Raw genomic sequence first — 17657 nt, forward strand, 5'->3', positions numbered from 1 at the left:
ATAGATCTGTATTCAATGCATAGCTCTGTGATATTGGCAAAGCTTTGTGATGTTGGTATAGCTTTGTGATGTTGATATAGCTTTGTGATGTTGGTATAGCTTTGTGATGCTGACATCATAGTTTTGCGAAGAAAGCACAACATTTGGCTTAACATATTTCACATTATGGATTAGTTATCTTTTGCTTCATGAATTATTTATGCAAACGAAATAATAAAGATGTGCATAGGTTATGTAATTACTAGGTAAAGCCAAGTTTGGCTTGCCAGTCTATTAAGATAAAAGCAAAACCATGTTTGCAAGTAAGGATCTTAAAGAGTCTTAAGTATAATTAACAAGGTTAATCGGATACCCAATAGACGATGGATAAATCATCTCATGTTTTCATACTTCCTCAATAAGCATTGGAAAGTGAAATATGTTGGATCGTCAGTATCCAATGGGACCTGGATGGGACACCGTGAGGCAAGGTCTCACTTCTGGAGTTCCAGGTACCTAATAAAAACAGACCAGAATCGAGTGACTCATAAATTGTGAATCAGCACCAAGTGTCTAAGGTAAGCCAAAGTGAAATTCCGACCACAAAATATTTGAGCGTCAACCAGACTGGTGAATTGTGATGTGAACCCTGAGTTAGTGGCGAGTGGGCGTGAAAAGAAAGTATAGAGGAGTGTGGCTCGGGGTGTGGACGCTTCCGTCGTGATGGATCCTGCTAAAATACTTCAAATTATCACCAACAGCACCTGGATGGGTAAGTACTGGTTCTGCTATTGCTATTACTGCTGCTTCTATAATCATCACTGTTTTCTTTTACTACTACTGCTTCTACGACTATTGCTATCGCCACTAATACTACTACTTCTGCCACTTCTATTACTAAGACTACTAGCACTATTATTGCTACTACTATTAACACTTCTTCTTCTATTACTACTACTACTACTACTATCACAACAACAACAAATATTACTATTTAACTACAACTGCTACTACTAATAATTATTGCTTCTGCTGCGTTGTTTAGATGAGGATGATTAGACGCAATACGTTTCATTATTCAGAATCTAGAAGTTTAATCTCAAGATAAAAGGGACATTGTCAACAATACAGTAGAGAGTCTTAGATTACAGCATTTCCAGCTATAACTGCCGGTTTGATACAATTATTTCCATGTATTTTGTAAGCGTTCCTGGCAGAAAGGTAGTGCATGGTAGGATGAACACTATGATTTTACCTTTATTCACCGTAAAGGTGTTTAAGATCATAGTTAGGTGATTAGTTTATAAAGGATGGAAGCGATAATGGTACCCCAAAGGAATTAAAAAGATTGCTGGTTGTAGAGGGGTAAGCAAGGTATGATTTTAGGAGGGGCAAATGAACAATCGCTTACCTTGGGACTAATGGATAATGCCCGAAAAAGCAAAAGATGTATCGTAGAGCATTTGTGAAGGAGGTAAGAAAGAGGCAGGAGCTCTGAGTTAGAAAAATAATGATTGGTAAGAATATATGTCTGCAGGTGTGACAGACAACCAGTCAGAAGGGATAGTATGTATTTTACCTTGATACGCGGGACGAGGAACATGTGCACGCTGCAACATAAGATATAGGAATAGAAAGATCTAGAATTAAATTCGGTGTAATTCTGATACAGAAGTGGCGGCTTGGACATGTGGCAAAATGACAGTATGAGAGTAAGTGTGGAGCACAAATAAGAGTGGTTGAAGAATTAAGATTAAAGTGTACAAAGGCGCATGGAAAGGCAGGATATGAATAGATAGGTGGGCAAAAAATATGTTTATACGATTATAGCTTAAAAAGAAAAGATAAAGACACCTTAGGCATATCGCCTCTTAAGATTAACTATGAAAGTATTTGGAAACAAAGAATGAGAAACTAAGTAACTCAATAATAGTGGCACTCTGCAATTGCTACTCCTCACTGAAGTTGCAGGCTAAGGCATTGTTCTCCTGTTTGTTTACAAGACTGATGGGGCAGCCTTTTTGATATCAGTCTTCTCAGTCGCTTGGTAGGTTACTGTATAAAGTATATAGACACGAGAAGATAAAAGATAAAATGAAGAAAAAAATAGTCTGAAAGCAATAAATTGGAAAATCCAGCAGACTATAAATTTTGAAACAGAATTCGAGAGAAAAGTTATAAATATTGAATGATGGATAACGGAGTCAAGAATTTGAAGGAACAGAAACTTTTGAAAAAACAGCAGCTTAAAGCTGGAGATCGTACCTGGTTACCGTTTCCTCTGGCCAGAGATCAGCGCACATTTCTTGCAGCGAACAACAAACATAAGCAGCATAAGTCCCTTAACAGCCAAGGGAGCCCCGTTTCGCATGGAACAGCTGCCACTAATGAAAACATCATTGAATTCAGAGAAATACTGCACAAATATAATATATATTCTGTACTCGGGATCCCGGACGTAGCACACACGCAAAGAAAACCCAAGGGGGTAAATATAAACTCAAGATATTTAACAGATGAAGGCGTCATAAAGCTATGTTAACTTTGCAAATGATAAAAGATGGTGATACTTTCGGAGGGCATTGTCATAAGTTCTCATTGTGGTCGATCTTATGGTCACCTGAAGCAGTTAAGAAGGTAATATGCTTGGGTGAAGAGAAGGAAGAAAATGAGGGAAAATGTGTTTGAAAAGATATTTTGTGTGAGAGATTAGCAAGGTTTTTGGCCCATGTATGCGAGCATATATATATATATATATATATATATATATATATTCTTTTTTTTTTTCATACTATTCGCTATTTCCCGCGATAGCGAGGTAGCGTTAAGAACAGCGGACTGGGCCTTTGAGGGAATATCCTCACCTGGACCTCTTCTCTGTTCCTTCTTTTAAAAAAAAAAAAAAAAAAAGAGAGAGAGAGAGAGAGAGAGAGAGAGAGAGAGAGAGAGAGAGAGAGAGAGAGAGAGAGAGAGAGAGAGAGAGAGAGAGAGAGAGAGAGAGAGAGAGAGAGAGAGAGAGAGAGAGAGAGAGAGAGAGAGAGAGAAATCATCATAATGATGAATTAGTAGTTAAAATCATTTTTGAAGGGGAATCACATTTTCTTTTTCCATATTTCTACAAACAAATCTTTTTCTAGATTCCCGGAGTGAAAAAATATGTATTATGTTTACCGTGTGTTTTTATAGCCATTTAGCTCATTATGTTAATCCTGCGGTGAATTGATAATAAACATATAAAAGGGATATTAACATTTTACTTTATGAGTTTTGCTTCAGTGTTTCACAATCACAATTTAAGTTTTAGTAGTAAAATTGGTTACTCGATTCAAAGATATATATATATATATATATATATATATATATATATATCGTTTTGTTTTTTTTAATTTTCCAAAAGAAGGAACAGAGAAGGGGGCCAAGTGAGGATATTCCCTCGGAGGTCCAGTCCTCTGTTCTTGGCGCTACCTCGCTGATGTCGGAAATGGCGAATAGTATGAAAGAAAGAAAAGATATATATATATATATATATATATATATATATATATATATATATATATATATATATATATATATATATATATATATATATATATATATATATATCATATATATATATATAATTTCCTTTATGATTCCCCTGTCTTTGCATTATTGCATTGTCTTAAGAACGCAATGGAAAAGGTTAAGGAAACATAATTGATAGACAAAGCAGCATCTGGGTTGAGCCATCAAATCTGTTTTCATCAACTATCACAAACTCGCTCTTTTTCAGCGCATTCTCAGCAGCCCGCCAATAAACCCCTCCAAAAGTCTTCAACTTCCGAACCCCATCCCAACAGTCAACAATGAAGAAAGATATCCGTAGCGGTACCTTCAGCTGCCTGCATCTGGACTTAAACTCTCATATCAATGATAACTTAAAATCTAATTACGTTCTTAGGGTAATGTGGATTCGCGTCTCTGGGAATGCCTAGAGTTATTGAAATTCACCTTCGGTGAAGTTGTATCATCGGAGTCCAATCTCGTCGAAAAACCTCTTACTCTATATGAGTACATTCTTTCCCTGCCAATGATTGTAGCGAAGGGTTGAAGCTGCAGGAGTTCTCAGAGAGAAAGAAAGAGAAAACAGGTCATTAGGTTGCATGCTAGTTATAATTAATCAGTTGGCCTCGGCCATAACGATATTTCCAGCACTCTTAGTTGACCAGACCCTTAAAGGCGAACGGTGGAAATATTTCATGAAGAGTTGCCTCAGTCTTTGTTTGGGCTATAACGTATTTATGGCATCCTCCAACTTCGCCTTCCTCCACACCACCACAATACGTATTGCAAATACTCGCCAGCCACGAGCCCCAAGTCTTGTAAACTGCTCAGACGATACGATAGAGTTTACACAAGTCTTTTGGGTGGGATATCACCGTGTGTATTACTGCTTTAAAGACCTGTGGCGCTGCGCTAGGACCTGTGAGGGAGTCTTGATGCTGGAATGACAAGTACTGCTGAGGTGCAAGGAAGTATCCCTGGCAGTAATAGCATCTCATGTACTGAAAGTAGAGAATGTACTATTTTGATTCCCAAGATATGTCGAAGGTTTTCACGTCTATGTGTGTGTCTTTGTCTATGTGATTGCCTCGTTGTGTAGTACTGCGATGGTGCTCTACGCTCGTTGATATTTAAGTAAGAACAACCACTTCTCTATTGAGGTTTAGCAAGGGCTATTTACATGCGGTATCGCAAAAAATACTCCCTGATTAGGGTAATAAAAACAATAGAAGCAAGAGCTAAAAAATAGATTTTCAACCAGTTTGGACAAAGTCGTCTTTAGGCAAATGAATTCCAAGCTCTGGCCTTCAGTTTACTTTGTTGCCTTTTTACGCAAATGTCACTATGGATAACGTTCATCCCTCTGGTGTGACATCTCTGATCTCCTAGTAGCGTATCACCGATGTGTATAAGGCTAGGTGGTAACCTAGGACCACTGGAACTTTCCCATCTCCCATTTCACTGACACGGGCTACCTTGATGATCTTCATTTAATCAAAAGTTGCTCAATATAACAGGAACAATTGGGATTCTGTATGATTAAAGCGAATCCTTAAAGGAACCTGATGCCATTGTAAATCAAAACGCTTCCCATTCCTCTGATATAGTGTAATATGGCGTTATGCGACAGCAACAATTGGGATTCTATCTATGGAGGGAATTCGCTATAGGAACAGTCCCATCTCCATTAAGAGTGTGGACGTAATTGTATATTTGCACGACAGTTGGAGGGAGTTTTCCACTCATGTGTGATTGTATGATTATTTGTGATTACCTTTTTATACAGTACGTTGAGGAAGTTCTATACTCGTGGGACCCCATTTCTCTAGGTTTCTCTCCAATCATACATCTTATCAAACTTTTGTATCTGCCTTCCACGTTGACTTTTTCTTGGCTCAGTTTATTACACCACCCAATTACTGTAAAAGCACCGATATACGTATTTTTTGATATGTTTCTTGCTTAATTTATCTTAATGACTTCTGGTTGTTCAGGCTGTGTGTGTGTGTGTGTGTGTGTGTGTGTGTGTGTGTGTGTGTGTGTGTGTGTGTGTGTGTGTGTGTGTGTGAGTGTATCTGTCTGTGTCTGTGTGTTTGTTTCGGAGAAATGCCATAAAAATGCACCATTAGTTCTCAAATTATAACAGTGTAGAATTGAGATAAACTGGTGCTGAATATTTTTTGTAGCAAATGTCCACAGCTGGGCACAGATTAACTCTGGGCTTAAGGGATTACAATTAGATTATTAGAGAAAAAAGATATTTGTAATATGCTGTTATTTCATTTCTGTATCATCTTACTCTTTTATTTAGGCTAACTGTAATTACTTTGTAAATGGAATGTGAGAAAATTGCAGAGGCAAATGAAGACGATGAAGATAATTAAATGATATATAACAGTCTAAGGTTGCTCATTCATTAAGAGAATATATATATATATATATATATATATATATATATATATATATATATATATATATATATATATATTTTCTTTCTTTCAAACTATTCGCCATTTCCCGCATTAGCGAGGTAGCGTTAAGAACAGAGGACTGGGCCTTTGAGGGAATACCCTCACCTGGCCCAATTCTCTGTTCCTTCTTTTGGAAAATTAAAAAAAAACCGAGAGGGGAGGATTTCCAGCCCCCCGCTCCCTCCCCTTTTAGTCGCCTTCTACGACACGCAGGGAATACGTGGGAAGTACTCTTAATCCCCTATCCCCAGGGATAATATATATATATATATATATATATATATATATATATATATATATATATATATATATATATATATATATATATATATATATATATATATATATATATATATATATATATATATATATATATATATATGAAAGTAATCAGTCAAAGTGTAGATAAGGTGGATTTAAATCTTGATCCTCATACCTCAAGCCTTTAAGCCACAGAAAGGCAGTGGCTTAAGAAACCACAGTCCAATGACAACTACATAGCCACACAGAGAGATAGCGAAGAGGAGATGCCATAGATATGGGAGAATTTGGAGAGGAGACAGAGATGAAAGGTACCAACACCAACACCAGCCCCAACATCATCCCCATCACCAGCAAAAACTCCACCAACCAAACCCCAAAACCAGCAATAATACCGACACCAGCCTGAACCTCACCATCAACATGATGAGCTCATTTCCACCTCCTCTTACCGTGTCCAGAGGACCTGGAGATGCCAAGTCTGCCGTGATGTTGTCGTTTATATGCACCAATGGAAATGAAGCAGATGACTGCATGGATGTATAGCCCAGAACAACGAAATATATTTCATTTATAATGAGATAAGGAACAATATCAAGATATATGTACATTTATATTAAGAGATATACCCAAACATTCATACTTTGGGATGTATCTTCACTTATATATTTCTCATTAAACACACGATGCGAAATCTCTATGCTAAAGAGATTAAGGTATATATTCCATCCTGGTCTTCCGGCTAGGATACAATTGATATCTTTTCTGCCGCTGAAGCAGTTTCGTTTGTCTTTACTGTGTACATAACTGAACCTTGATTGATGGCAGATCTCTGTCGAATTATTTCATGCAGTTGGAAAATAACTCTCAGTAAATACAGCACGTTCAAGAATTATATCTTACATGCGCGAAAATTTCCAAATAGAAATAAGATATTTGTTATTTTGTCAAACTTCCTCGCGTCTAAACCTATCTGACTTGATCCTCCCAGCTGGTGCTGATAGCCTCCTCATATCTGAAGATATTACTGATGGTTTTAGGCAACCGTACAATAATCTGGTTTCGTAAAGTCCATATGTAAGCTGGTTGTCTGTTTTCTTTTATCCATATGGATCTAATGGATACAATCAATGATAAATTCTTCTCTATGAAGCTCATTCATAGATAGTTATATCTTAAAAATCAAGAGTTTGTAAATCTTTCATAAATATCCAGATCAAAGATGACGTATGAACTAGAAAATGTGTGGAAAAGCAGGATTTTCAAAAACTCATAAAGATTTTTATGGTTCTCACCAAATAGAGGGACATATGATAGTCGAAATTTGTCTCGTGGATGTTGAGCTCCATGTGTTCGTCACGTCCTTACCTACTCTCAGGATAAGTGTTGCATTATACTTCAGCACGGCAGCTGCCGTGTCATCCACTACAACAGGAATCATATTTTGGTATTTATATTTTCCATTCGTCGTATGAGTGTGGCATGAGGACTCTCTGGCTCCTATCGCACCGATGGGTGTTTTATCCAGTCTTCTCCCTACTCCCACTCACTCCTCACTCACAAGTATCTCTCTCCCACTCTTTCTCCCTCCTACATTTACCTCATCCTACAAAGACCAACCCCTCCCTTCTCCACCTTCAACCTTCCCACTCAGCCCTTGGGACGTCTATTCCAGTAATGGCCGAGTTAGCGTCTGGTTTCTCTGTTTACGTTGATCTGGTTATTTTGTATGGTATTTGTGTGTTTGTTTCGAGGAAGTCCTTACGTTGGAATGAGAATAAATAAACCTGTTGACAATCTATATATATATATATATATATATATATATATATATATATATATATATATATATATATATATATATATATATATATATATATATATATATATATATATATATATATATATATATGCTAGACGTAGAACAGAAAAGCAGAGCAAATATGACTGGCACCAAAGGAAATGTGCACTGAACTGGAAGAACAGATATGTTCAGGTCGGAAGCTCACAGTCCTAAAGGCTGACTCCCAAGGCCAAACGGGGAGATGTACCTGGAGGGTGTGTATATATACCCTCTAAGTCTCAGAGACTCATGATCCTTTTGTGTCTCATGGTATTACCTCAGGGTGTGTTATATGAGCTAGTTAAATAACGCTACCCACATTTAAAGAAAGTAGAGTGCGCAATAAGCTGTCAGTATAAATTTGTGACACCAAAGTATACCGGTAATATACTGTTCAGTATCAACATTTATGTGTAACATCAATCAGTTGCGTATCACTTACAACACCCTGGCACTCATCATGAGCCCCCATGCTTGGTGCACCCACTCGGGAAATGTGAAATAGGAAGTTGCATTCTGCTCAACAACATGCACAGGCTGATGCCCAGGATAAAAGCATGTTTATGGAGAAAGATTTCGTCACTTGTGCTAGGAGCATCTCTCTGACAATGCTCAACACCCAGGCAGCCAGCCGGCGAGCCAGCCATGCTAACTTTTACCTATTATCTATCGTTTCACAATGAAAGGAGTGGAAAAAAAGTCATGGAAAAAACTGTTCTTGTGAATGTCATTGTGTTGCTCAGGATAAAAGAAAAGTTTCTCTCTTCAGCCGTCAGTTTGAAGACAGACATTTAGATCTCATTTTTATTCATTCCATCCCTTGTACTTCTAGCTTGATTAACTGAGCTGCAGCAACTCTTTCCGAGGTAATTACAATTAAAATTACAATTAGCTATTTATGAATTTCTGTTCTCCCTGTTGAAACTCCTTGACAACATCTGAAGAATAAGAAGCGAGGGAAGATTTTTTTTCTGACAACATCTCAGGTCTCATGCATCACCATGATTCAAGATAAGCCATTACTGAAATTAACTGAAGTTCCTCTTGTCTGGTCGTCTAAAGTAGTTTTGAATGTGATGCAACAGATTTTGATCACACAAAGAAAACCTCAAACACGACTTTACACATTTTCGTTCATATTTTCATTTAACACGTAAAAGTATTTCGTTCTACACTATACACTCCAAAGTTCAATGATCGAAATATTTTCAAATGCTCCACAAGGGAACTTGGATTAACAATAAATCCCAAATTCAAATGAACGCCTATTTATAAGCTTAATCATGATTATCTCAAAAACAAATTTGGGCATTTGAAATAATCCTCTCATCATTAGTTGACATAGTTAACAAGCTGTGATAAAAAAAAACATTTACCTCTATTTTTACAATGAGAGAAATGATTTCGAATGTTGAATTTGTCCACCTGGAACTCACTGGAATGACTAGGTAATAACTCGCACAGAAACAGCTTACTCGATCAGCTAATTCTATGAAGTCAAAAAAGAAATGAGCGCAAATTTGCACAGCCTGCCAATCAGACTTTCATACAACTTAATGTTTATCTGAAAACAAGACAACAAAATGGATGGAAAAGAAATGCTCATATGGCTGTTCACTTAACGAAGGAGTTAGATAGATGACAACCAGCATCCTTAATATGTTTATATAAAATGATGACTAAATTGTACGCACAGTAGTCACTCATATTACCCGGATATTCACAGTACATGTGGGCAACACTCATTTCTTACTATAATTCTGTTATCAGGGACTATTCTCCGTACTATAATAGAGACATAATCACTTCATTCTGAGCTAATTCATTATTAGTTTACTTAATTCATCATTATATTTTTCATAATCATTAAGAAGCGCTGTATACTATACTATACTATACTATACTATACTATACTATACTATACTATACTATACTATACTATACTATACTATATTGTATCATGCTATGCTATACTATACTATACTATACTATACTATACTATACTATACTATACTATACTATACTATACTATACTATACTATACTATACTATACTATACTATACTATACTAAAATAGTAACTAGTGCCTGTGACGGTAAACAAATCATATATTTAAATCGTCATGCCTTACATGTACTCAAAAGTAGAGAATGTAAATTCTGTTAGATTGTAGATCTTCACTAATTCTATTACTTGTTCATTACAGTCTGAAAATCTGCTGCAACAAGAAATTACATAGAGATCCATGTTTATATGAAATGCTTTTGAAAGAATTATCTTTGAAACTGCTGAATTTTATCGATTGGAGCCTCATCACTATATGTTTTTTACTTTTCCTCCTATTAGATTCTAGAAACAACAATAGCATTTTGAAATATATCAGATTTATTTCACAGCAAGAGTTATGGAAACACCTGTAGGGCTTACATTATCCTTTTGTCAGGTTTAAGAAAATTTCAGATTCGAAAATGCTACCAAGAATTTTATGCAGTGCTCGAGAAGAGTGTAGAACTTCCAGTACATACTAAGTGAACTTGATATCTATTATTTGCAACTTCGATGTTGGAGGAGCCCCATTGAAGAAGTCCTAACGTTTTATCATAGATCCTTTTTATAGCAACTGAGACGGCACGGGCCAGCGAACGCCTTCATCAAGGTTATTTCATTAACACTATCAGTATATGTACCTTAGCCTGGGCTAAGGTACATATACCCAACAATTATCACTTGAATGATTACATAACAGTGTAGAACTTTCTGATCACATCATCAGTGTGTAATGATAATCAACTGGTATCTTATCCTGAAATAGATTTTACTCTGCATCTAGGTATGGATATGAACACTACTAAGACTGGGACAAACACCTGATTAAAATTCTATTCAGCCCGTAGCGTCGGTAAGAATGAAAACAAGCAGTGTGTTCCAGAATTTAATTAGTCTACATTCAAGGGAATTATTTATTTTATCTTTTTTTGCGGTGTTCATGATATCAGCGAAACTCACGGGTTGCGCAGGGAGAGTCTTAAAACAGAAAAAGATATGATTCAGTCGAGTTATAGCTTTGAAACAAATGTTGCTTCTTTTGACAAGGTAAATGAAATAGAAATTGGATTAGTGTTTGAAATATTTCTTCGAGAAGGAAGCGCTGCCGAGTCGAACCACACCTGCATCTAGAGTTACAAAATAGTTTCATAAAACGCGTTATGCTTTTTGCAAGTCCTTCAGATAAAGATATCAGGATCTTAAGTAATAAGATCCTTCTCAAGATCCTTAGCGAGTCTGTGCCATCGTCATATAACGAACGAGAGTACAGTTTCTTCAAAAAACCTTCTCGCTTCGAAGGATTCCATCTCGTTCCTCTTGCCGCAGAAGCCTCTGAAAAAAGAGTCCAATAGTAATACTTGAGTCCTTTTTGAAAGGAATCCATGGGTAATGTTATGTTTATATTCACTGTGTAGGATGCTAGCGTCCTTAAGCTGTGATTCTTGAGAGTGGCCCCATTTAAGATTCATAACACATCCTTTGGCTACAAGCGACGGATTCTTAAAAACTATAAAAACCAGACCTGTTGAAAGAAGCCAGAAAAAATCTTTTTTATTTCAGTTTTCAGAAGCATTCAGATCTACCTATGATCAAAACACTGTCTAAAGTGTTGTCTATAAAGTTTTCATGATATTGACATGCCTTTCTTAAACATGAAACAATTTCCCGAAAATACTGATAATCCCTCTTTCCAGTTACAGTAAAAAGTATGGAAATAGAAAGTAGATAGATAGATTAATTGATAGATAGATAGGTAAATATACTGACGTGGACGTAATCACAGGATTTTCTCTAGCTGCAAACTGCCAGGCCAGTTCACCTTCTGAATGGGGCAATCTGGCAATCTCCATAACCAATCATACGCTGGCCAGTTGACGCTGATGGGGAGAAGCATTAGCGTGTAAAACCATACCAAAGTTCGGCCACGAAAACCTCGTCAGGGGATCTTTTTATGGCCAAGCCTTCCATGTGAACTCTGTGGCAGACATGATGGGATATACTCGCGTTTGGCGTCTCTGAGTATCTGACTTGCATTGTGTTGCTATAGAGGAACGTATGTCAGTATGTGTGAATGTGTATGTGTGAATGTAGAGGCGTTTTGAAGCCAGTGTTTACATGCATAAGGGTATGAGAATGTGTTTCTTTGAAAATGGGATTCGGGATTGTGTGTGTGTGTGTGTGTGTGTGTGTGTGTGTGTGTGTGTGTGTGTGTGTGTGTGTGTGTGTGAAGACTTATGTGGGTCAGTATCAAGGTGTGCAGATATATGAATAATCCTATGTGTGCATGTCTGTGTGGACTGTTAATAATGCTATAGATTTGGATGAGCCATTCTGACGGCTCTAGAGTACGTTGTCGTGTGACTATGATAGGGGATATATGTCTGGGTGTGTGGAGTGTGTAGAATCTATTGACTATCAGTCGTGTGTGTTTGTTTTCCCATCAGTTAGTGAGAGTTAGGTGATGCGAACAACGGCGCGCGTCATAACATACATTTGTACTCTGGAGAATACAGGTCATACGGACCTTCTTGGCTAATTTTGTGTGCTAGAAATCTGCCTTATGAGTGGAAGACTAAAAGGGCTAGATATCATAGGAGGAATATGTGTATGTGAGTGAGTGTGTCCCCCATGAATGGATGACGTGGCTGTTAGCCTTCTGAAGTATCCGTGGGAAACCTGCTTATATTCGATGTCCCCCCCAGTATTTTCTCCGGCGTCCCAGCCGTCAGGGATCATCTGAAATACCCTTGTCCCTCTTGCTATAAGAAGCTTATGGTATATGATGTAGAAAGAGCCACGCTATGATCATAGCCTAGCGGTAGTGTTCCCACCTGCCACGCAGGGGTCCCGGGTTCGATTCTGGCTGCTGGAGGCTTGCATGTTCTATGAAAGTTGCGCTTTCACATGCACTTCGTTCGTATATATATATATATATATATATATATATATATATATATATATATATATGTATGTATATATTTTCTAGGATATGCGGGCACAATGATCATAAGTTGGTGCTATAACCCAGTGCTGGGATTTTTCATTGAGTTATGCCCTTAAAAAAATTTGGCTTAACCTGGAATTTTGATTAACTTGCCTCAGAGCTTGAGGAATATTATTCCTTTGGTCCTGAAACTTAATACAGGTAGGATGGGTCAAAATAGAAATTCGGTGGAGGACAAGCGATATTAACTAATTTCAATATATATATATATATATATATATATATATATATATATATATATATATATATATATATATATATATATATATATATATATATATATATATATATATATATATATAATTAATACTATGACAGGTAATGAGGAGAGAAGAAAAAGGTTTCCACGCTTTTGCCATTCAAGGAAAGGGGGTATCATAATGTACAACCGGTTAAAAAATATATCTTATTACTATTTGTGTGAAACAATGAGACACCACGGACGAAGGATTTTGAAAAATTACCATTGGTTTGGCCTCATATCATGGCTCTGCTCTGATGATACTGTAATATATCAATTGCTGATGACATTTACTGTCATCTGCCGTGATGAATATTATACCTGATATCACATTTCGATGGAAATAACTATAAAATTCGTGTACCATAATTATCAGGAGAATTGTTCTACATTTAGGCTTATCAACCACACTGAGACAATACCAGGCGTATTGATCATTTCAGAATTTATCAGACCCATCCGGGAAGATTACTTGTGTACTTTGTTATGTAATATATGGTTTCTTTCATGCATTTTTGACCTTTTATTGATAATTTTCTTATATCCAATATCTAGGCACACTATGATGCCTCAGTAACCTGTTTTTCAATTATATATATTATTCTTTCATAGAATTACAACTCTTATACCATGGACACAAAATCTGAGAGCACGTTTCATTCAGTTCTAAATCAAAAGGCTCAAAAAAGTTATTCCATCCGATGCACATATGAAAGTGAACGACATATAGTTTGAATCCGAAAGTAAGAATTGCAGCATGAATATTGGTCATCATAAGGTAATAGATTTTGTTCTTTTTTTCCACAGTGACTCGACTTGTGGGGAGTGAGCCTGTAGAGTTCCAGCAGCCACACTATGTTATAGATGTTCCTGAGAACACCACCCGCGACCTCCTGCTTCAGCTCACTGCCAGGGTTAACCAGCAAGGTAGATATTACCTTCCTAGGTAATATCTATATAGGGAATCTATATAGAAGGTGCCAGTATTACCAGCCATGAGTGCCAGTTGTAATGCATGTACATTCTACCGGTAACAAAGTCAGAAATACCAGCGATAGAAGCTCTTAAGCTGGGAGGTTCACTTCAGAAGTGATATAAGTGTTAGTGTCACTTCTTAAGTAAATCCACTCGGTCGGAATTTATGTGACTGGCAGTGGTTAAGTTTTATCAATATGCTTTAGTAAATACAGTGCAATATGGCCTTTTTATTGCAATACTCTAAAGGAAGATCGATGTTTTAGGTAGCCAACAGACACAGACCTCCTCCAGAACAGACGTTTATCATTTTCCAGATACTTGAACAACTCATCCTGAACTATACAGTACATACAATACCTACACAATACATACAAATTTACAGTACGCAAGATGTTGGTTTGTAGGTCTATCAGATTTTTCACCCTCGTAAACATCTTTTGGGAAGAATAACATTAGATATTTCGTCATGCTTGCTTGGTGATTTACGGACAGCCAGTATGATAGTGAGGAACTTTGAGGTGGCTTTATAAACTTTAACACAAGACAAAAGGTGCTTGTGGAAATGAGACGTTGACAAGACAGAGACAAGGGACATCACTTCGGTGTTATCTTCGAAAACTTTAGTTTTTTCAGTCTGCAAGACACCAACCAGCCAACCAACACTCGCTGTTAATGGCCTTAGAGCTCCTGATTTTGTGTCTGTGTTGATCTTTCTCAATTGTAATGAAACATTAATATATCTTTATATTTCATGAGACGATATACATTTTCAGATGTATCAGAATAAAATGTGTTGCATGACACAAAGGAAAGTGTCCAGGATCACCGTCCAGCATGGTAATGGGCTGGTTGTGTGTGGATAGGTGACAGCTTCTGCAACATTGTCACTCCAGTCTGTCAAGTGGAAACATACGAGGCTTCAGATACACAACCTTAAGCTGGAACCCGCCCCAAGGTTGACCTAGATTCCAGTGAACGTAGCCTTCCTTATCTTACCCACTTATGAATCGTTTGGGCGTTGCAGGATCTGAGGGACAAACGATGAGGAGGTTAGTGCATGAGATGAGGCACGCTGGAAGCCGTGGTGGGGAGATAGATGAGGAGAATTGGTGAGGATGCGGAAGACTGGTGGCAAAGACTGTTTGGACTAGAATTACTATATAATCTAACCCTTCACTACCGATTATTGATAATCTGCGTTTAGAATATTCTTTCTAGTCTGCTCTGGAAAAATCATTGTAGAATAGTCTTAGAAATGTACGATACTTGGATCTTGAATATTAATGTTGAATTCGTTCTATTACAATGCCTCTGTCTCATGGACATATTAAGCAGAAACACACCTGACTATTCCAAAACTTAATAAGAAATCAAGCTTTTACTGCTATAGTGTTTCAATTTATTGCTGGTAATAATCTTCTTCCAATAATGTAACGGCATCCCTAGGGCGTGTTGCTCCAAGATATGGGAAGCTTTGCTCTCGACGAACTCTTCCCCGTACACATGAATATTCTGTGCACACTTAAAATATACTGAAGTCTCTTGAGAAAAAATTGATACTTATATCTAACAAGTTTTGGAAATACTTTCGATTGACAGACCATGGAAATTTCATTGAAATGCGAAGTTGGGGCAGTTGATAATAAGAGAAATCGAAAAATCTGAAACTTTCTCAAGTTTATAGGGTACAATATGATTTTCCTGCTGGAAATTTGATCATCTGTCAGATGATTTTTTTTATTTTTAAATATCCTGATAACATTCACAGTCAGAGGATATGTTAACTGAATACTTAGGACTGTTTCACCACAGTATATAGTCATCCTCTACACGTCCTTCCCCCAAAGAGGGAAAGCTGACATGGATGTGTCTACTCTCGTTAATTCTTTTCAATGTCCTGCCAATACACATTGTGTATACGGGATATGATGTCGCCATCCCTGTTATCATTTGTGTGTGTGTGTGTGTGTGTGTGTGTGTGTGTGTGTGTGTGTGTGTGTGTGTGTGTGTCTGTCTGTATATGAAGACCAATATAGGAGTATGTTTAACCGTCTTTAAGTAAACTGTGCGTATGGTTCAAAATTGTAGTTCTTTACTAGGGAAGAAATGGATCAAATTGATAGCAAAAGTTAAGTTTTTATAAAATAACTAAATCAGTTGGCATGCTACAAATTTTGCAGTTCAGCTCATTAATATCATATGAATCTAGAAATATAAAATTAGATATATTTTCAAGGTAACTTGATAGATGCAGTACATGGGCTTTTAACATATTAGCAGCACTAATTTTCTCATTTGAATAATGAATATTGCCATTAACAGGTCTACTTCGAGAATGTAATACAATCTTGTTCTTCCACTGTCCCCGTTAAAAGTATAGACCCCATCCTATTCTGCTCTTAATCTCCCAGAACAAAGCCAGTGTTCAATATTCTCGCTTAAACAGTGATAAAATTCTGTTTTGTATCAAATTCATCATGTACTGTATATATTGATAAGTTGATAAAAATATATGTTAAATCTTAAAACATTTCATCTACTATCCGTTGAGTTGATGCTACTAAGTTTTGTACAGGAATGCTGTGTGGCGTCTGAGAACTCAAGATTGAGCCGGTGTGACGTTTGTTTCTTTCCCTACACCACTTAGCTTGGAACTCTTTACATTCTCATTTCTTTACTCTCCAGCAACTGCAGCCTGCTTTATTTGGAGAGGCAAAGGCTCCAAACCCCTAGAAAAGCTCTTGGATTCTTCTTTCCTCTGTTTCTTTTGTCTTCTTGTATGTTCCATTTACGGTTTGGTCTCAATGAGGACCATTGTTCGTGACCCAGGTCTTTGGTATATAAAAGATGAATAGAAGTTTCTAAAGATAACAGCTCAGCTTCCTTTGCCTTTGTCAAACAAGGATCTTGTACCACCAGTTGCTTCCTTGACTATACATATTTACTACTCCTCTAGAAGATCTTCAGTTTCTAGCTGCTATAATGTTATGGAGATTATCCTTGATATATATATATATATATATATATATATATATATATATATATATATATATATATATATATATATATATATATATATATATATATATATATATATATATATTGCTTAGATCATTAAGATACATTTTATAAGATATGTAAACATTTGAAAACTCCCACATATCACTGCTAGATCTTAGGTTCTGGTTTATTTCTCATAACCATCGATAATCTTCCTTGGCAATAATCTAACAGGACTACATAGAACGGAAAAATTAAAGTGAGGGCTCAGGTTGTATTTGTCTGATGCAT

General features: G+C 36.7%; 1 protein-coding gene across 1 annotated transcript in view; it reads left to right on the forward strand.

The window, feature by feature from the left end:
- Positions 1–405: 405 nt before the first annotated feature.
- The window catches only part of LOC139748054 (putative neural-cadherin 2), a 56882-nt gene continuing 39630 nt past the window's right edge, over positions 406–17657 (forward strand). The window contains exons 1-2 of the mRNA XM_071660633.1: positions 406–751; positions 14196–14315. Coding sequence (XP_071516734.1) covers positions 703–751; positions 14196–14315 — 169 coding nt within the window. The 5' untranslated portion in view covers positions 406–702. The remainder of the gene's footprint in view (positions 752–14195; positions 14316–17657) is intronic.

Source organism: Panulirus ornatus, chromosome 72 (genome assembly GCF_036320965.1).
Source record: "Panulirus ornatus isolate Po-2019 chromosome 72, ASM3632096v1, whole genome shotgun sequence".
Lineage (NCBI taxonomy): Eukaryota > Metazoa > Arthropoda > Malacostraca > Decapoda > Palinuridae > Panulirus > Panulirus ornatus.